A 22,234-nucleotide genomic window follows, 5' to 3' on the forward strand; every position below is an offset into this window, starting at 1 on the left:
ACGCGTTGGTGTTGTGCACCATTACGACCACTAGGTGGCGGCATATGCGTGTGAGAAATGCATGGTTGATTAAATTAAACAATCAAGGGATTAAACTCCTTATCATTTTATGCATGTCCAATTATCTATTTCGTCAATATTTAACTATTTGATTTAAATGATTTATCATGAGACGCATGACATTCCGGAGCAGTGGGTGTAAGAGCCATCCTACCCCCATTAAACACTACAAATCTTATTAGCAGATTGGCAGATATTCAAAACGGGGAACAGCGGTCCAATACTAAATAAATCAGACGACACCACAAGAGAGAGATTTAATTCTTTAAAAGCCTTGGGGTGCTTATCATTCAAAGTTATAATTTCAAAATGCCAGAATTATACAGAGTTTTAAGGCACAGGGTAGATGATAAAATATGACAGGCCTAAAAGAAAAAACAAACAAACTTATAAATGCATGTTTTAAAAACAGATATGGCCACATAACGCTTTCAAAAACACAAAATACGGTCTCAAAAAACCCCAAAGAAAAGCAATGCAAGTCAGCTTAAATATTCTTCAAGTCATTCACTTTAGTTCAAACAATCATTCCTGAACAAGAATCGTAGAGCCAGTCTAGAACTCCAGCTCTAGAGGATCTCAGAGCCTGTCTAGAACCCCAGCTCTAGGAGCCAGTTTAGAACCACAGCTCTAGAGCATAATCAGAGCCAGTCTAGAACCACAGCTCTAGGTTCATCTCGAGTTAGTCTAGAACCTCAGCTCTAGAGCATCTGCGAGCCTTCAGAGTCTGAATCACAACATACTTTAAACCCGTTTTCATTCTGCCCAGAGGAGCATTCTCTTAGAAACAGCGACCGGTATCCCACACGTAAATAAGAAGGAGAATTAATGGAAGGAGAAGGTCAAAGGTCAGACCGCTACGTGCATCTGCTGTCAAAAACCCCGTTGCCATGGCCACAGAATCTTCCAGAATATATCACAAATAATATCAGTAACAACACATCAGGGACGTGTGAAGCATAGAACAGTTCATAACAACCCTGGAGGAAGTTAAACAACATCATATTCAGAATCCTATTGTTTCACGTAACCGTGTGTGTGTGGCGTGTGGTAACGTTTACATGTTCACTTCAACAACGGACATCTCATGAACATGAAGGCAGTCGATGCTCTGCAAAGGCTTTACTGCCACACAAACACACGCACACACACACACACACACATGCACACACACACACACACATACACACACACACACACACACACACAAACAAAACACCCCACCAAAAATATAACATAACATTGGAAGAATTGAGGTTGAGGAAACAAAACTAGAGGAACAAACTGGAGGTCCGACCTAGAAGTGTGTGTCCCCTGTGTGATTCACGTGTGTGTGTGTGTGTGGTGTGTGTGTGTGTGTGTGTGTGTGTGTGTCCGTATTCTGTCTACTTCAAGGATGGACTCTTTGATAATCCGTCTGTCAGAGTGTACCTGAAGAAGAGAACACCATTAATACATGAATATAACATATATAATATCTACATATAATAACCTGTACCAGTTCTGCATTATGATACTAATATACTGTTAATTCATCCATAACCCTCTAAAGATAGTCAACAGTAATAATATGATAAATAAATATATATATAATATATGCATAATAATATAAACCTCCAGAGATAGCCAACAGTAATAAGATAATATTTATAATATATACAATAGTATAAAGTACATACCACTGTGTCCATCCTTTAGAAATATCCTCTCCACTCAGATCCACCAGCACCTGGTAACACAACATGCATATTATACACTCAATAAACAGACATCACTGTATGCTACATCCAGCCACTGGATGTAGCATACAGTGGCTGGATGCATACATCCAGCCAGTGGCTGGATGTATGCTACATCCAGCCACTCTTTAGTTTATGCTACACGTGAACCGCCTAAGATGGCGCAATTTGATTGGTTCGCTATCTCGGGATATTGGGCAATATCTCATGATTGAGATCTCAAACTCTGGATATTGCGTGACGGTCGTCTGGTCACGCTAATAAAAAACAAATAAACCGCTAATAAAAACAAACAAATCCCAGCAAAAAGTGTTATCTTGTTTATTTTTGACGTGTAGTATATACTAAAGCAATTATTCACCTCAGGCTCTGTGAATAGTGGGGAATAGCCTTCGGCGAATAATTGATATAGGCAGCGTGTGAAGCGTGTGATAAAACTACCTTTCCCAGAAGCCCCTTGTGCTTTGTCAGAACTCTGCCTCCGGTCTTTACGGCTACGTCTAGAGACCTCCTGTGGAGCTCCACCATGGACACACTGAACTCAAACCTAAACACACACACACACACACACACACACACACACACACACACACACGGACGCCGCACGCATGCACACAGACAACACATACATACACACACACAAACGCACGCACACGCACGCACATACACACACACGCAAGCGCGCATGCAGGCACAAACACACACAGAAGCACGCACACACACACATACACATGGCACACACACAAATACACACACAATAAAAAAAAACATATTGTATGTATAATATACTGCCATCTTTATTAATGTAGTGTGTAGTGTGTAGTAGTGTTTAGTGTGTAGAGTGTATTGTGTGTAGCAGTGTGTAGAAGTGTGTAGTGGGTTGTGTGTGTAGCAGTGTTTAGTGTGTAGTGTGTGCAGTGTGTAGTGTGGTGTGTGTAGTAGCGTGTATTGTTGTGTATAGTGTGTAGCAGTGTGTAGTCGTACGTCTGGTCGTAGACGGGGTCCAGGGTCCTCTTCATCACCGAGGTCTTCCTCCGGCCCCCCCGGCTGCGGTCGGGCAGCAGGTAGAGTCTAAGGAACGGGTCCGCACTGTCCCGGTGGAACGCCAGGAGGTGCCTGCCCACAACACCACACATCACGCACAACATCACTACACAACACCGCACATCACGCACAACCCCACTACACAACACCACTACACAACACCACACATCACGCACAACCCCACTACACAACACCACTACACAACACCACACATCACGCACAACACCACTACACAACACCACACATCACGCACAACCCCACTACACAACATCACACATCAAGCATGACCCCACTACACAACTATACAATCATACCAGGAGGCTGCACACAAAGGTGTTGTGTGTGCAGTGTTGTGTTGCTGTGTTGTAAGGTGTTATGTGTTACGGTGTGTAATTCTGTTACCAGCAGGTGTGAAGCACTGTGTGTTCATTGTGTTGTGTTAAAGTGCAGTGTTGTAGTGTGTAGTTGTGTAATATTGTGGAGTATTATAGTGTCTGGTTGTGTATCATGCAGGCGTGCACCACAACTATGAGCTTGTTGTGTTGTGTTAGAGTGTAGTGTTGTAGTGTGTAGTTGTGTTGTAGTGTGTAGTTTTGTTGTAGTGTGTAGTTGTGTTGTAGTGTGTAGTTGTGTTACCGGCAGGCGTCGACCACCACTATGAGCTTGTTGCGCTGTGTTAAGAGTGTAGTGTTGTAGTGTGTAGTTGTGTTGTAGTGTGTAGTTGTGTTACCGGCAGGCGTGGACCACCACTATGAGCTTGTTGCGCTGGCTGCTGTGCCTCAGGGTCAGCTGGACCTCTCCCAGGGGACAGGGCTCTGGAGACAGAGACCCACTGGAGACACACAGAGGAGGAGGAGGAGGAGGAGGAGGAGGAGGAGGGGGTAGGAGAGGTGTAGAGAGGAGGTGGGAGAGAGGAGGGAGGAGAGGAGGGAGGGGATGGAGAGAGGAGGATGAGGAGGAGAGAGGAGAGAGGAGGAGGAGGAGAGAGGAGGTGGGAGAGATGAGGTGGGAGACAGGGGGTAGGAGAGAGGGGGGAGGAGAGAGAGAGGAGAGAGGAGGTGGGAGAGAGGAGGAGAGAGGTGGGAGAGAGGACAGAGAAGGAGGGAGGAGGAGGAGAGGAAGAGAGAGGAGGAGGAGGAGGAGGAGGGAGGATAGAGGTGGTGGGAGGGAGGAGGAGGAGGAGGAGAAAGGAGGTGAGAGAGAGGAGGGAGGAGAGAGGAGGCGGGGAGAGGGGGGAGGAGATAGGAGGGAGGCGAGAGGAGGTAATAGACCACAGTTAAGTCGCTACATTTCTCTTGTTATTCTCACAGTGATTTCTCTCTGCTTGAGGTTAAGCTAAGAGGTCAGATCCCCCGACTAAACAACCGACAAGTGACAGCAGCAGACAGGAAGTGAGGTGACCGACTTCCCCCCACCGACTACACAACAGACAGGTTAACACCAACAGACAGGAAGTGAGGTGACCGACTTCCCCCCACCGACTACACAACAGACAGGTTAACACCAACAGACAGGAAGTGAGGTGACCGACTTCCCCCCACCGACTACACAACAGACAGGTTAACACCAACAGACAGGAAGTGAGGTGACCGACTTCCCCCCACCGACTACACAACAGACGGGTTAACACCAACAGACAGGAAGTGAGGTGACCGACTTCCCCCCACCGACTACACAACAGACGGGTTAACACCAACAGACAGGAAGTGAGGTGACCGACTTCCCCCCACCGACTACACAACAGACGGGTTAACACCAACAGACAGGAAGTGAGGTGACCGACTTCCCCCCACCGACTACACAACAGACAGGTTAACACCAACAGACAGGAAGTGAGGTGACCGACTTCCCCCCACCGACTACACAACAGACAGGTTAACACCAACAGACAGGAAGTGAGGTGACCGACTTCCCCCCACCGACTACACAACAGCCAGGTGAGCAGCAGCAGACGGGAAGTGAGGTGACCGACTTCCCCCCACCGACTACACAACAGACGGGTTAACACCAACAGACAGGAAGTGAGGTGACCGACTTCCCCCCACCGACTACACAACAGACAGGTTAACACCAACAGACAGGAAGTGAGGTGACCGACTTCCCCCCCACCGACTACACAACAGACGGGTTAACACCAACAGACAGGAAGTGAGGTGACCGACTTCCCCCCACCGACTACACAACAGACAGGTTAACACCAACAGACAGGAAGTGAGGGGACCGACTTCCCCCCACCGACTACACAACAGACAGGTTAACACCAACAGACAGGAAGTGAGGTGACCGACTTCCCCCCACCGACTACACAACAGACGGGTTAACACCAACAGACAGGAAGTGAGGTGACCGACTTCCCCCCACCGACTACACAACAGACAGGTTAACACCAACAGACAGGAAGTGAGGTGACCGACTTCCCCCCACCGACTACACAACAGACAGGTTAACACCAACAGACAGGAAGTGAGGTGACCGACTTCCCCCCACCGACTACACAACAGACAGGTTAACACCAACAGACAGGAAGTGAGGTGACCGACTTCCCCCCACCGACTACACAACAGACAGGTTAACACCAACAGACAGGAAGTGAGGTGACCGACTTCCCCCCACCGACTACACAACAGACAGGTTAACACCAACAGACAGGAAGTGAGGTGACCGACTTCCCCCCACCGACTACACAACAGACGGGTTAACACCAACAGACAGGAAGTGAGGTGACCGACTTCCCCCCACCGACTACACAACAGACGGGTTAACACCAACAGACAGGAAGTGAGGTGACCGACTTCCCCCCACCGACTACACAACAGACGGGTTAACACCAACAGACAGGAAGTGAGGTGACCGACTTCCCCCCACCGACTACACAACAGACAGGTTAACACCAACAGACAGGAAGTGAGGTGACCGACTTCCCCCCACCGACTACACAACAGACAGGTTAACACCAACAGACAGGAAGTGAGGTGACCGACTTCCCCCCACCGACTACACAACAGCCAGGTGAGCAGCAGCAGACGGGAAGTGAGGTGACCGACTTCCCCCCACCGACTACACAACAGACGGGTTAACACCAACAGACAGGAAGTGAGGTGACCGACTTCCCCCCACCGACTACACAACAGACAGGTTAACACCAACAGACAGGAAGTGAGGTGACCGACTTCCCCCCACCGACTACACAACAGACAGGTTAACACCAACAGACAGGAAGTGAGGTGACCGACTTCCCCCCACCGACTACACAACAGACAGGTTAACACCAACAGACAGGAAGTGAGGTGACCGACTTCCCCCCACCGACTACACAACAGCCAGGTGAGCAGCAGCAGACGGGCGGTGCGGTTCCGTACTTGTGCAGCAGGCGCAGGCGGTTGTGCAGCTCCAGGTGGGCGCCGGGCAGCGAGGCGTCCGAGGCCAGGCTGACGCTGGACTCGCCGGGGCCCAGCCGCTGCTGCGAGCCGCCGCCGCCGCCGCCGCCGCACACCAGGTGACAGCTGAGCGCCGAGACGCTGCGGGCGGGGCTCAGGGAGTACGGCTCCCCGTCCCGCTGGGGGAGGGTCAGGGTGGAGGAGGAGGAGGAGTAGGGGGCGCGCCGCGGGGCCGAGGACGGAGGGGAGGCGGCGGCGGGAGGAGGAGGAGGCGGGGGGGTGGGCCCGGCCCTGGGGGAGTCGGAGAGGGTGGAGCTGGAGGAGGGGCCGGGGGCAGCCGCCTGGGGGACGCTGGTCTTGCGGACCTGGACGGAGGAGGGCCGGTCCGAGGGCTCCTGCTTCTCCAGACTCAGGACCTGCAGGGAGGAGCAGGGGCGAGGGGGAGGAGGGGGGAGGAGCAGGGAGGGGGAGGAGGGAGGAGCAGGGGGGAGGAGCAGGGGGGAGGGGGAGGAGGGAGGAGCAGGGGGGAGGGGGAGGGGGAGCAGGGAGGAGCAGGGGGATGGGGGGGAGGAGCAGGGGGATGGGGGGGAGGAGCAGGGGGGAGGGGGAGGAGCAGGGGGAGGGGGGAGGAGGGAGGAGCAGGGGGGAGGGGGGAGGAGCAGGGGGAGGGGGGAGGGGGAGGAGGGAGGAGCAGGGGGAGGGGGGAGGAGCAGGGGGGAGGGAGGAGCAGGGGGAGGGGGAGGAGGGGGGAGGAGCAGGGGGGAGGAGGGAGGGGGGAGGAGCAGGGAGGGGGAGGAGGGAGGAGCAGGGGGAGGGGGAGCAGGGGGGAGGAGCAGGGGGGAGGGGGAGGAGGGGGAAGGAGCAGGGGGGAGGGGGAGGGGGAGCAGGGAGGAGCAGGGGGATGGGGGGAGGAGCAGGGGGGAGGGGGAGGAGCAGGGGGAGGGGGGAGGGGGAGGAGGGAGGAGCAGGGGGGAGGAGCAGGGGGGAGGGGGGAGGAGCAGGGGGGAGGGGCAGGAGGGGGGAGGAGCAGGGGGGAGGGGGAGGAGCAGGGGGGAGGAGGGAGGGGGGAGGAGCAGGGGGGAGGGGGGGAGGAGGGGGGGGAGTGGGAGGGGGGGAGGAGGAGGGGGGAGGAGCAGGGGGGAGGGGAGGGGGGAGGAGGGGGGGAGACGGGAGGAGGGGGGAGAGTACGGAGGAGAAGGGAGGAGCAGAGGGTGAGTAAGGACGAAGGCCGAGGCCTTTGATTGACACGCAAACCGTCGGACCACAGACCATTAGTTTGTGATCTGTTAAAGTACCGGAAGAAAACCAGAACCGGAGCGACACCAACACGGCGGAGCGGAGTTACCCTGAGGGCCAGGCGCAGCGTGATGCAGGCGCTGGGGCCCGAGTTCCTCAGGGAGAAGCTCTGGGTGCGGGTCATGTGCTGCTCCTGCAGCAGGTCCCTCAGAGGCACCGTCAGGTTACCCATGGTGCACTTGTGTTTGTCGTCCTTCACCTTGGGACCGGACAGAGGGAGGCGGAGGTGAGGCTTGGGGACGGAGGAGGACCTGATGGAGTGCAGGGGGAAGGGCCTTACCTCCAGCTCCAGCTCCTGTCTCCTGGGGTTGTGGACCAGGAAGGAGAAGGCCTCCTCCCACATGGGCTCACGCGTCTTGAAGCGGACCTGAGGAAGGACTCAGCTCAGTGGGTTCATGGAGAACATCTGACGGGCCGACAGCCGTCGCTGGTCGTAGCTCACAACACGACAGCCTACACGGTGCAGTATCATAGCGTGTAGTTGTGTTACATTGTGTAGTGCTATAGTGTGTTGTAGTGTAATATTTTGTAGTGTTATAGTGTGTAGTTGTGTTATATTGTGTAGGGTTATAGTGTGTAGTAGTGTTATATTGTACAGTTATATTGTGTAGTTGTGTAATATCGTGTAGTGCTATAGTGTGCACTGGTGTTTTATTGTGTAGTGTTATGATGTGCAGTTGTGTAATATTGTGGAGTGTTATAGTGTGTACTTGTGTTATATTGTGTAGTGTTATAGTGAGTAGTTGGGTTATATTGTGTAGTTGTGTTATATTGTGTAGTGCCATTGTGTAGTTGTGTTATAGTGTGTAGCAACATAGTATGTAGTAGTGTTATATTGTGTAGTGTTAAAGTGTGTGGTAGTGTTATTTTGCGTAGTGTTAAAGTGTGTAGTAGTGTTATATTGTGCAGTGCTCAAGTGTGTAGTTGTGTCATAGTGTCTAGTGTTATAATGTGTAGTTGTGTTATATTGTGTAGTTGTGTTTTATTGTACAGTGTTACAGTGTGTAGTTGTGTCATAGTGGGTAGTGTAATAATGTGTAGTTGTGTTATATTGTGTAGTGTTATACTGTGTCGTGTTATATTGTGTAGTGTTATAGTGTGTAGTTGCGTTTTATTGTACAGTGTTACAGTGTGTAGTTGTGTCATACTGTGTCGTTGTGTTATATTGTTATATTATTGTTTAAACAGAGCGGATGAGTCACAAGCATCTGGTCAGAGGACCTTAGTGAGCTCGCCACAGCGGGAGAAAGGACCTTAAGGTATTAAACGACTTCATTAGGATGAATCATTACGGAGCCAATCATCCCTTACTCTGTGCAATAGATTTACCAGTCAGCTCACGGCAGAGAAAGGAGGGAATTTAATTAAGATACCACAGATTGTATGGAACTTAACGTCTATTGAACGGTCACGCCTTGTTTTCCAGAGCTGAGCAGCATTAGCATAAATAAAATTGAATACTGTTCCAGGTGGCTTTGATGGTGTGTGTGTGTGTGTGTGTGTGTGTGTGTGTGTGTGCTTGTACGTGTGTGTGCCTGAGTGCTTGTACTTGTGTGTGCTTGTGTTATGCATATGTCTGTACGTGCAGCCGTGTGTATACGAATGTGTGTGTGTGCCTGCGTGCTTGTGCGTGTGTGTATGCCAATGTGTGTGTTTGTGTGCGTGTGTGCACATGTGTGTGCATGCCTCAAGTAGCTGCAGTGTGTTCGGAGCAATAAGCAGGCGTTCCTCCGGGCGGCTTCATTAAAGCCATTGGATCGTGCTAGGAGGTGTGGCTCTCTGAGCCCAGGGTTAAGTTCTATGTGTTATGTTTTATTCAAAAACACTACTGGACAATATAGATGTGTACACATCACACAGCTATGTCCATTTAATGTCATCCTGGAGGCGATTATGTTTGTGTGAAGATTATAACAGCTGTCAATCAGCACTTGACGCTGATTTGATACGCGGAGTTGAAACGTTCTGGAACTAGTTCACAAACACACATGTTCTCGGTTCACACAAAATATCTGGACTGAAACTACTCAAACAACACACACTTTTTGAAACTAGTTTACACAAAACACACATTCTGAAACTAGTTCACACAACACACACGTTCTGAAACTAGTTCACAGAACACAAACGTCCTGAAACTAGTTCAAACAAAGCACACGTTCTGAAACTAGTTTACGTTCTGAAACTAGTTCACACAACACATCCAGTCTAAAACTAGTCCACACAACACACACGTTCTGAAACTAGTTTACGTTCTGAAACTAGTTCCCACAAAGCACACGTTCTGAAACTAGTTCACACAAAGTACACGTTTTGGAACTAGTTCACAAAACACACACGTTGGCCTGAACCAGGGAAAGAACCAGGAACAGAACCAGGAACAGAACCAGGCGGAGAACCGTAGAACAGAACCGGAAGAAAAAAGGGTAGAACCCACTCACCTTGCTTTCCAGCGTCTTGGTTCCCACGGAGAACCGGACAAACGGACTGGGTTCACTGCTGCTCTTCTTACCACACTGAAACACACACACACACACACACAAACACACACACACACACACAGGCACAAAGACGCACACACACACACACACACACACACACATGTACACACACACATACACACACACAGGCACAAAGACGCACACACATACACACACACACAAACACACACAGAGGTGCACATACATACAGACACACACAGGCACACACACAGACACACACACATATACACATACACACAAACACAGGCACACACACACACACACACATGCACAGGTGCAAATACATACACAGACACACACAGGCTCACACACAAATACCCACACACACAGGCACACACACAGGTACACACACACACACACACACATACACAGACACACACACACACACACACACACACACACACACACACACACACACACACAATGTTTCACCAATTGATTATATCTTGTGACATGTAGAAGTGATGGCTTCCGAATCGAACATTAAGTTTCAGGTTTCAATCAGATCAAATTGTCACGGAAACAACCAATCATAGGCAGCTCCTCTAAATTCTCACCTAGCCGAGCAATTCCTGGACAGATTGTTTTACTGCCTCCATAACGTTACTGAATATAAATCTATAAATATACATTATTCCTCCTGAGTACTGGAGACTTAAAGAGCACCTACACACCACTCGCCTCTCTGTGAGTTTGGTGTCACCTAGAGGCCAAACCCATGAACTGTATTCCAACATTAAATATCAGGCCTTGGAAGATAACTACAACTCACTCAAACAGAAAAATGTAATCACTAGCACTTATTTAAACCTGCACTAGGTGTGATTTCCCCTTAGCAGCCTCTCATGGCTTAAGTTGTAGCTGCAGTTAGCATTACATCATCTCAGACAGTGGGGCCAAGAATAAAACTAGACAGAGAAGATTTCCTAGGATGGATTTAATCATGGATGCGTGCTTTACTCTTGAGAAACATCTTGGTTCAGATTCTCTTTAGTGGAGTAAATCGCTGCAGTAGAAAGGTGACATAGTGCAGGTTTAACTATGTGTTTATCCTCTCCCTCCTCCCCCATCGAATCCAAAAAACAGTCAGTCAAGCAGGCTGTGAACCGGTCAGTAAGGAGATGAGCACATCACAACACAACGCCCACGGACACTCCCATGCATGTTTCATACAGGTGCTCGCTGGGTTCATAATTCATAATTCAAAAGGAGTCATCACAGTAGCAAGGTGCAGGGGATGCAGGCGAGGGGAAAAAGAAGAAACACAGGAAGTGATGTCATGCACGCCGCCTCTCAGACGGTACCTTCAGGGTCTTAAAGACCGACACCTGCTTGGCCCCGTCATGGCTGTAATCTGACAGGCTGCTCTTTAAAACCACAGGAGAGAGACGGAGAGAACCAGACCCAGGCGTTAGTCAGGGGCCACACACCCAGAGAACACAGGAGAGAACCAGACCCAGGCGTTAGTCAGGGGCACCACACACAGAGAACACAGGAGAGAACCAGACCCAGGCGTTAGTCAGGGGCCACACACCCAGAGAAAGCAGCAAGTCTGCAGTCTACATGTCATGGGTTCCATCCCTATGGTCTTCAGTCTACATGTTATGGGTTCCATCCCTGGTCTTCAGTCTACATGTCATTGGTTCCATCCCTGGTCTTCAGTCTACATGTCATGGGTTCCATCCCTATGGTCTTCAGTCTACATGTCATTGGTTCCATCCCAATGTTCTTCAGTCTACAGGTCATTGGTTCCATCCCTGGTCTTCAGTCTACAGGTCATTGGTTCCATCCCTGGTCTTCAGTCTACATGTCATTGGTTCCATCCCTGGTCTGCAGGCTACATGTCATAAATGCATCAATATGAACAATTTCCTAACCCCTACCCACCTGATGACCTGTACAAGTCAGATAATAGAATATACTAAATTAATGAATAGTAATAGATAACAGACAGTAGCAGTAGTGTAGTGCCTCTACGAGCTTTCTGTGAGGAGGAGGAGTCCAGTAGTGGGAGGAGTCAGATAGTGGGAGGAGTCAGATAGTGGGAGGGGGTCAGATAGTGGGAGGAGTCAGATAGTGGGAGGAGTCAGATAGTGGGAGGACTCAGGTAGTGGGAGGAGTCAGATAGTGGGAGGAGTCAGATAGTGGGAGGAGTCAGATAGTGGGAGGAGTCAGGTAGTGGGAGGAGTCAGATAGTGGGAGGGGTCAGATAGTGGGAGGAGTCAGATAGTGGGAGGAGTCAGGTAGTGGGAGGAGTATGCAATAGGGAGGACGCAGGGAGTGGGAGGAGTCTGAGAGTGAGTGCAGTTGAGGATGGGAGGAGTTTGACAGTGGGAGGAGTTTGCAGTGGGAGGAGTTTGAGAGTGGGAGTTGTTAGAGCAAGGCAGGGGTCTGATAATCCGTACATTGACGTCTCAGTGCTGCAGCTGAAAACCTTCTGGAGACTAACCAGTAGGAAGACCTGCTTCTAGTAGGGGTCTATAGATCAACCAGACCCACCAGTAGGAAGACCCCCCCGCCCCTGCTCCTTGGGGGTCTGAAGGGGTCTGGTCGCCTCGTAGTGTGGGCTGTGCTAATGGTTCCTCTGGACCATTCTTCACGAACAGTAGATCCATGAGACATGCTTCACACCACAGATACAGCTACTGTTTGAGCCATGTTAGCGCACAGAGCTAAAGCTAACGCTATCATGATGCTATGTTAGCACACAGTGCTAACGGTATCATGATGCTGTATTAGCACACAGTGCTAACGCTATCATGTCAGCACACAAAGCAAATGCCATCATGACGCAAACTTACTGTTTGACCTATGCTAGCCCGCCGAACCAATGCTAACGTTATCATGATGCTATGTTAGCACACGGCGCCGGCGCCATCATGATGCACAGTTATGGCACAGAACCGACGTCGCTGCTCGACGTATTTTAAGACACAAAACACACTATCACGATGCTGTGTTAGCACTCAGCGCTGACGCTAACGTTATCATGACGCACAGTTATGGCCCATAGCTGGCTACTGTTAGCACACGGACCCGAAGCTAAGGCTGAGGCTAGGGGGATGCAGCGTACGGGGGACTCACGAGTAGCTTCCTAGACTGAGAGGCCTGGGCCTCGGTAAAGACCAGGCCAGACGCCCTGCGCTCAGCATGGGGTCCACAAGCCTGCAGGGTCCCTGTGAACACACTCTGGAGGAGGAGCAGGAGGAGGACAGAGGCATGAGGAGGAGGAGGAGGAGGAGGAGGAGGAGGAGAAGGAGGAAAGAGGCATGAGGAGGAGGAGAATAAGGAGGAGGGAAGACCAGGAGAGAGAGGAGGAGAGAGATGATGATGATGAGGAGGATGTTGAAGGAGGAGGATAGAGCAGGACGAAGAGGAGGAGAAGGAAGTTGGGGGAGGAAAGATAGGAAGAGGAAGAGGAGGTGGATTGATGAGGAGGGAGAGGAGAGAGAAGAGTAGGACGGCTAGGAGATGAGGGTGGATGGAGAGAGTGTAGGAGTGGTGAGAGAAGGATGGAGGGGGGGAGATTGATGGATGAATGCCTGACGAGCTGAGATGACACGGGCTGCGTTCCAATTTTTACCTGTAGTACGTACTGCAGCTACCCTTTCAAAGTCTGCACTGTTGCACACAGTATGCATGGTCATAAAACAGGTGAATTCACTGATTAGCACACCTGTAGTGCCCTCCACGTCTCTCCTGCTGCAAAGGATTGTGGGTAAGACGAGCCTAAGGCGTGCTGGCTTGCCTACTGTGAAACGCGACTGGATGTCGAACAACATCCTGGTATTGTTGGCATACTGCCTCTTCCATATTGGGCCAAGCTAAATCTTTCTCTATCGTACTACATGGTATGGTAGTATGGGTACTGGACCACAGGGATGCTGCACAGAATCTCTACTGGCGTCGCTGCTGGCCACCTCCTCCTCTTCCTCCTCCTCCTCCTCCTCCACCTCCTCCTCCACCTCCACGTGGTCTGAGCGAGGGGAAGGAAAGGGGGTAATGGAACTTGCTGTCCCGTATGGAAAACATCCCTGTGGCAAGAATAGAGAGCAGTGCGGCGCGTGATGAATAATGAACCCACTCTACGCTGGGCGGGGAGAGTAGTTCTGTGTGCTCATGTCAAGGCTGCATAAGTCCCTTATCAGGCTGATGGCTCCTGCTTACTCCTGCAGGAGGACTGTGCAGAGGGGAGGAGGGGGAGGAGTGATGAGGAGGAGAAGGAGGAGGAGAGGGAGAAGAGAGGAAGAGGAGGAGGTGAGAGGACAGGGAGGGGAGGAGAGATGAGGAGGAGAAGGAGGAGGAGGGGAGAAGAGGAGAGGGAGAAGAGAGGAGGAGGAGGAGAGAGGACAGGGAGGGGAGGAGAGATGAGGAGGAGAAGGAGGAGGAGGGGAGAGGAGTAGGATAAGGAGAGAAGAGGAGCAGAAGGAAGTGAGAGGAAAAGGAGGATGAGAGAGGAGAGACGAGTAGGAAGAGGAGAGAAGAGAGAGTAGAGAGGAGAGAGGAGATGAGTAGTAGTTCTAGAACTCACTGGGAGGTTCTTCGCTGAGTCCAGATAGACCATCAACAGGGCAGACGACAGCCCCTCATTGGCCAGGCTTCTGTCCGCCCGCACGCTTCGGAGCACCTGATTGGACAGGGAAACACACACAGGAAATTACCTCATGATTAAGCGACAGCGCCATGGAAACAACCCGCTTCGGTGAGTAGCTTTGATATCACCACCGATGCCACTGTGTGACTGTAACTTTAGGAGTGCTTGGTTTGTTACCTGGTCGATCTTGTCTGGATTGGAGAACAGGGAGAGCCACTCCAGCTTCAGGTGGAGCTTACCGGTCGGGGCCTCTTCCAGGTCGAACCACTAAACAGACCAAACATACCTCAGATCACTACACAAAACACAAGAACCTGACATCACCAGAGACATGAACCCAATGCACCCTAAGTCCCTGGAGACGTAGAGCGAACACAGTGTAACTCACGAGGGACATAAACCAAGCACACCTTAGACCACCTAACACACCTTCCATCTAGCGACCATGTGCCCAGAGACCAACCTGTATCTCACCTTGTTTTGAGCAAGTTATTTATGTTTCATCTCTCAGACAACACAACAGAGAGGTGATCTTCAAAGTGACCATCATCTCCACCGTCATATAGACAGAGAGATGATCATCACAGTGATGGCAGGCGTTACCTCGTCCACTTTCTGCTCCTGGTGTAGCTGACTGAGGTCCATCATGAGGCTGAGGAGAACCACAGGTCAGAGGTCAGGGTTCCCAACAGGGCAATGAGGAACCCAGCCTCTATTGGCTGTTGCTGTGAAGGGCGGTCCCAGCTCCAAGGCCACCCGTCTCATCATCATCATCATCATAACCATCATCATCATCATCATCATCATCATCATCATCATCAGCGTTTCATTAAGAGCAGATCTCAGGTCTGTGGCCACCCGGTGGACCGACGCTTGAGTTTCATGTACAAACGCCAGGAGGGGCTGTTCCGTTATGACACCTAACGTACCAGGAGGTCGTGGTGCTGATGTGGGGCAGACAAGGCCGCTCACCACCTGCAAGTTTATACCAGAGTTTACACCAACGTTTATACCAGAGTTTATACCAGCGTTTACACCAACGTTTATACCAGAGTTTATACCAACGTTTATACCAGAGTTTATACCAGAGTATACACCAGAGTTTATACCAGAGTTTATGCCAACATTTATACCAGAGTTTATACAAGAGTTTATAACAGAGTTTATACCGCAGTAACCAACAATGATTACAAATTAGATCCTTTCATTCATCTCGTTATTTTTTTAATCAGCGATATAATCATCTCATCTCTTCCATGGCGCTATGAGCAAGTTGTTTCTGCGTTGTCAAGGAAACATCTTGCTGCTGGTTGTGTTTGACCACTGCTGTTAATGTTGAATGCATAGTGCATTTATTCTGATCTGTTGAGACGCAGAGGTGTCTGGTTATCGAAGACTACCACCCACACACAGGAGTAACCAGGCTACAGTATCCAGGCGGACTCACCTGCCCAGGAAGTCATCTTTATCGGTGTCTTCATCAAACAGCTCGATCTCCAGGTACTGCCCGGTGAACTCGTACACCAGCGCCTGGGGAACACAAGTGTGATGGGATATCTGTCTGTTGTTTACATTTTAATAAGTTAAAGGGGACATATTATACCACCAGGCATGAGTGTGATTAGCCATTACAAGCCGTTTTTAAAATGTGTAGCTTCTGACATCACAGGTGGGCGTGTCCACCTAGATGTATGACGGATAGATGAGCAACGTTTGCTACAGTCCAATGGGTAGGCTGGTAGACTGATCTATCCAGTACACATCTAGGTGGACACGCAAGGTGGTTTCCTTCAGGTTGTGTTAGCCAACCCATCTGTGAACTAGTGTTGTCTAGTTCCCCTTTTCTAACCCTTTCCTAGGGTGAACCAGTCCCCAGCTTCCCCTGATCTTTACTAGAAAGACTCCTAGTCTCTTCGTAGGTAAACATATCCCTCACATGATGTACGAAGGAGTGCATGGCGGGGAGGGGGTGAAACTGCGTTTACAGGATGTGTGAAACTGTATTCTGGGCTCACTCTGCACTCTGTGTATGCATACATCTAAATAGGTTTACTGTCCAGCCCAGGGTCACATGATCAATGCCATCGTCGCCCAGGGTCACATGATCCATGACACCGTGGCCCAGGGTCACATGAACCATGACATCGTCGCCCAGGGTCACATGATTGATGACATCATGACCAAGAGACGGTTTTAGTTCTTAATGGCTTTTCACTAACACTGTTACTAATTAATCACAGCTTTGTGGATGTTGTACCAGGTGAACTGTGAAACATAAACCCTACTAAACATTTAAACGTGTGGTTAACAACTGGTACAAACAGGTACTACAAAAACAAAACGTCTTCTATACGGTTATATTCCATGCAATTAAATGGAATATACATGTCTGTACTCTACAGTTAAAGCCGGACTATAATGTCTGTAATCTACAGTTGAAGCTGCACTATAATGTCTGTAGTCCAGGTAAAGCAGCACGATAATGTATTTTATATACATTTAAAGCAGGACTATGTCCGTACTCCACAGTTAAAGCGGGTCTATAATAATTGCACTTTACAGTTAAAGCAGGGCTAAAATATTTGCACTCTACAGTTAAAGCTGGACTTTAATATTTGCATTCTACAGTTAAAGATGGTCTATAAGTGTATATGAGTCTTTGTCACCTCGAAGACCTGGTTCCACTTTGGGTGCAGGTTCGCCTTGATGGTGCGGCTCCGGAACTGCTGGGTGCCGATCTGCAGGACCCCGTACGGGTCTGACTTGGCCTTAATCAGACCCCCCAGGAACTGGTCCTTCCCCTCAAGGTCCTGGGCCTCAAGGAAATGGATTCGGAGAACTCCCTGCAGAGATACACCACCAATCATCACCTCTGGAGCTAGCTATAAAATAAAAACTATAGCTAGCCAGGGAGCGAGTTAGCCAGGGGGATAAATAACCAGTGCGGTAGACAGAAAGGGAGCTAGCTGGCCAGAGAGCTATTAAGCCAGGGAGCTAGCTGGCCAGGTAACTAGCTAGCCAGGGGGATAAACAGCCAGTGTGATAGCTAGAAAGGGAGAAAGTGAGTCTGGGAGGAAGCAGTACCTTAGGCATGGGGTACCGTAGCTGTGTCAGCTCAACGTCGCCCACCAGTGGGATGGTGATGCGGTTGGGGAGGACCAGGTAACTGAAGATAATATCCTGGATAACACTCTCTGAAAAACCACTAGAGGAGAGAGAGAAGGAGGTGGTGAGGAGAGAGAAAGGAGAGGAGAGGGGGGAGAGAGGGGTTGGAGGTGGTGAAGAGAAATGAGGAGAGGAAGGGGAGAGAGGGGGAGAAGGTGGTGAGGAGAGAGAGAGGAGAGAGGAGGGGAGAGAGAAGTTCAGTTCAGTTAATATATTATTGTCCCGCAAGGGAAACTCAATTTGAATCAGGGCTTGGCAAACATTCTCAGAACATAAAAGGCTATAAGAAGAAAAAAATAAAAACGGATAGAAACGGATCAAATAAGTGCCCAGTGTCCATGGAAGTCAATGGGTAAAATTGTAGCAATTTATTGCACATGGCACGAAGGAGAATTTATATAAATTACAGTTTGCTCTTGGTAATCTCTACCTGGTGCCTGAAGGTAGGACCAGCTCCTCATATAGAGGAGAGGATTATCCAATACTAACTCATCTGCACCACGACCTGCTGACCTGAACTAACAGTCCTGCTGAGAGGAGGACTCAGGAGAGGAGAGGAGACTAAGTGAGTGACAGACAGACAGACAGACAGACAGACAGACAGACAGACAGACAGAGAGAGACACAGATAGAGAGAGAGAGGGGGAGACAGAGACAGAGAGATGAGAAAGAGAGAGAAAATGAGAGAGAGAGAGAGAGAACACGGAGAGAAAGAAAGAGAGAGAGAGGGCGAGAGGGAGAGAGAGAGAGAGACAGAGACAGAGAGATGATAAAGAGAGAGAGAAGAAGGAGAGAAGGAAATAGTTTTTATGAGGAGGTATTTGAAGACAACTAAAGGTTTGTCCTTGGGTTATTAATATCTGGGTGTAATCCTCGGGTAGGTCGAAGTTCCTTCCATGTGTGAACGGGTGCAGTTGTTGACTCAAAATAATCCTCTGATCTGAAGAGAACACCACCCTGGCCGGCCGGATCACATGACCAGCGGTCAAACGGGGTGCAATATCCCCCTTGGGTCTGATAAATAGACTGGGTGGTAATGGGAGGAGAGGAGGAGGAGGAGGAGGAGGAGGAGGAGGGGGAGAGGGGAGTAGGACTGGCAGCAAAGGAGAGCAGGGGTTAACTGTAGCATGATGGATCGATGCAGTCTCGCAATAACAAGGTTGTGAGTTCCAACTCCCAATATAGGTCTCTGTTAGCCTGACATCCCATAACCAATTAGCCAAAGCCTATTAGTCTGGGACCATTCTGTTCATTTTAGATTTCCAAGGTGCGATATCGACAGGCTCAGGCCAAAATGCATCTGGCAAAATTGGATCGGCCTACCACCAATCAGAGCAGCCCAACATGTGACACATCACCGGCAGCCATCATTATTATTTGTGAAATCAATACAAATAAATGCTATTTTTCCCCAAGGGGCAGTTTGAGCCGAACGGTTAGTAGTACGTAGAGTAAAACAAGTAACACTACAGTCTCAGTGCACGTTGTATGTATGTACTGGATGACTGGTCTGTTAAGGTGTTTGTGACTGGATGACTTGTCTGTTGTGTGACTGACTGGATGCCTGGTCTGTTGGGGTGGCTGTTACTGGATGCCTGATCTGTAAATGTGACTGACTGCACGACTGGTCTGTTGTGGTGACTGTGACTGGATGCCTGATCTGTTATTGTGACTGACTGGATGACTGGTATGTTGTGATGACCGGATGCCTGATCTGTTATTGTGACTGACTGGATGGCTGGTCTGTTATTGTGACTGACTGGATGACAGGTCTGTTGCGTGACTGTGACTGGATGCCTGGACTCCCCAGACGGTAAACCTTCCAGCACTTCGTTCTTAACTAAATGATTCAAAATGTTTTCATGTATTACTATGTATGTCAGTTATGGCAGCCATTACTCTCCTGATCATCTGGGTGGCACAACAGGGACCTTTGGAGTTACATTCTCATCCACAACCAGAAACCCTGACACAGAATACTAAAAAGAACGAAGTCCCTTTGCACAGCCTTTTGATTCTCAGGTGCTGGTGATGTGCAGCCAAAAAAAGTGTAAAATCAACGCACAATGGTAAGCTGATTTGTTTACGAAACGCGTCGGTTGCATAAAATAATCAGCTTACAAGTGTGCAGATATTTTAAACTTTTTTGGGGCTTTATACAGAATCCATAGAGTGTGGACAGATTCAGTGGTGGCACCTCATCATAACGACTGCAATAATCAGTAGTTCCCTCGTCTCAGCAGTGCTGACTACAGGCAGTGTATCGACACGGGGAAGCCACCCGTCTGAAACACAAGCTGCCGATACTCAGCGCAGTAGACCACCGCTGTCGCCATTAATCCAGCCCGAACCGGTCGGTTTTTACGGGTTCGCTGAGCGGGAAGGGACCCGATGGATGAATCACGTCCTCCTGCTTCGGTTAACATGTCATGGAGAACCGGCGGCCATGTTGGACCACAGCTTCCTCTTGAATCGTAGATGGACTGTGTTTATACAGTGCTTTTCTAAGCAGTGGCCACTCAAAGCGCTTTGCAATATTGCCTCACATTCACCCATTCATGCACAAATTCACACACCGACGGCGGAGTCAGCCATGCAAGGTGACAGCCAACTCGTCGGGAGTGAGATGACTTGCTCAGGGACATCTCGACACTCCTGAGCCACATGCAGCCCTTTAAAACATTGAGACCCACCCTGTCTCTTCCAACCACTCCCTCATCTATCTCGTTTGACTTCCTGACTCTGTTGACCACCTGTCTTTGTGGACTTCCTGTCTGTTCTGTCTTCTTGTCTGTGTTGACTTCCTTTCTGGCTTGACTTCCTGTCTATGTTGCTTTCCGGTCTGTGTTGCCTTCCTGTCTGTGTTGACCTTCAGCATTTGACTTCCTGTCAGAGACGGCTAACCGTTACGACGGCTCTGTGTCAGAGAGATTGGCAGCAGCTGGTGCCGCTGACATCTCATCAGTTTGAGACAGCCCTCAGATCTGACATTAGAGGAAGCAAACTGGTTGGTTGAGGATATCTGAGCTCCACTGGTGGTGAACCTGTGGATGGGGAGGTTCTCCTGACCAGTTGTGTATTTAATAAATATGTTTTACGATCTGTTTTGTATTTATGTAAATCATTGCGTTCAGAGCCGTAGCCTGGGTTTGATAAATCGTGAGGCCCTGTGTGACCAGATGTCACACAGTGGACACAGAACCTAGTCTAAGTCTAGACTGAATATACCCAGAGATGTTCTCCAGTGCTGATTCTTTATGCAGTTGTTATTAGAGAAAGAGACAGAGAGAGAGAGAGAATTTTCTTCAGCCTTTCTTTTCTTTTAAATGACCGAGGTGCGGACCGCAGTAACCTCATAGCTACGGGCGTGATGGCATTGTAATAAATAAAATATACCTTTTTTATCACAACCCGTAGAGACCCGGTTACTATTGATAGACAAAGGTATTGCGGGGTTAGCAGAACCATCACGAATCTGGGAGTTTTGTGTTTCCACATTTTAAACACTCACAACCAGTGATTCAACTGAATTTTTAGCTTTCTAGGAGCCTGAGAATGAGGGCTGAAATCTCTTCGGCCACATCTTCGATAATGATGGCTAAAGTTGTTGACTGTTGAAGAGTGAGTTCATTAAACTGATTGCTGTAGTTGTATTATATTGTTAGAGTGAATCATTCACTGTAACGGCCAGCGAGGAATCTTTTTTAAGGAGGAATCTTTGCGATTCCTCCTTAAAGTCCTCATGTTTGCATATTCAGATTCTCCTCATAAAACCCTCACGTTTGCATGCGCGGTCTGATCACGCCAAGAGGTCACATTAACAGCCGTGATTGTCAGGCTGCGATTGGCCCAGATCATCCCCAGTCGATCGCTCAGCTGTCCCGATTCCTAAGCGCTCCATTTATTGCCTAGTGCCTGACGACTACCTCTCCTTGTCTCAGCTCGACCATTGGGGGATAAAAGGTTGTATCAGTGATGTTGGGTCACATGTCTTCTGTTGGTATTTGAAGCGAGATCCCAAACAAACAGAGCCAGCTCGCCCCCCCCTTCCATGTTTCGTGCATCCAGTAAAAACTATCATGAACGCAGCGCAAAACCCCACAACATCCACCCCTTGTCAGTGATTGGTTGGAATACTATTTATTTTCGTTTTGAGTGGTTGGTAGTACCATTTGTTTTTTGGTACAATCTCGGAGCATAGGGTGCCTACAGAGACGTGTTTTTTTGACGGTCTGCTTATGGGAGGGGGGGGGGGGGGGGGGGGGCAGCTAGCGGATCATGAGGAAAGATCAGATGAATGTGATCATTTATGTTTCGGCCTAGAATCGCTGATACAACCTTTAAGTGTTGGCACGGATGTGCTGCTGTCGGCCGAGCTAAAGGCCGAGGTCCACCGACATCAGGACGGGCGTGTTGAACAGAGTACATGGCTTTACTGACACCAGGAGTGTCCCGCCG

General features: G+C 49.5%; 1 protein-coding gene across 1 annotated transcript in view; it reads right to left on the bottom strand.

Moving 5' to 3' along the window:
• Positions 1–413: 413 nt before the first annotated feature.
• The window catches only part of esyt2b (extended synaptotagmin-like protein 2b), a 33,530-nt gene continuing 11,709 nt past the window's right edge, over positions 414–22,234 (bottom strand). Inside the window, exons 8-22 of the mRNA XM_079755120.1 lie at positions 17,696–17,816; positions 17,278–17,454; positions 16,059–16,141; positions 15,215–15,263; positions 14,789–14,878; positions 14,549–14,644; positions 9,958–10,032; positions 7,797–7,883; positions 7,566–7,715; positions 6,203–6,636; positions 3,574–3,675; positions 2,784–2,915; positions 2,241–2,346; positions 1,740–1,789; positions 414–1,491 (exon numbers count right to left, since the gene is read on the bottom strand). Coding sequence (XP_079611246.1) covers positions 1,446–1,491; positions 1,740–1,789; positions 2,241–2,346; positions 2,784–2,915; positions 3,574–3,675; positions 6,203–6,636; positions 7,566–7,715; positions 7,797–7,883; positions 9,958–10,032; positions 14,549–14,644; positions 14,789–14,878; positions 15,215–15,263; positions 16,059–16,141; positions 17,278–17,454; positions 17,696–17,816 — 1,798 coding nt within the window. The 3' untranslated portion in view covers positions 414–1,445. The remainder of the gene's footprint in view (positions 1,492–1,739; positions 1,790–2,240; positions 2,347–2,783; positions 2,916–3,573; positions 3,676–6,202; positions 6,637–7,565; positions 7,716–7,796; positions 7,884–9,957; positions 10,033–14,548; positions 14,645–14,788; positions 14,879–15,214; positions 15,264–16,058; positions 16,142–17,277; positions 17,455–17,695; positions 17,817–22,234) is intronic.

The sequence above is a fragment of the Pollachius pollachius genome, assembly GCF_949987615.1.
Source record: "Pollachius pollachius genome assembly, chromosome: 17".
Classification (NCBI taxonomy): domain Eukaryota; kingdom Metazoa; phylum Chordata; class Actinopteri; order Gadiformes; family Gadidae; genus Pollachius; species Pollachius pollachius.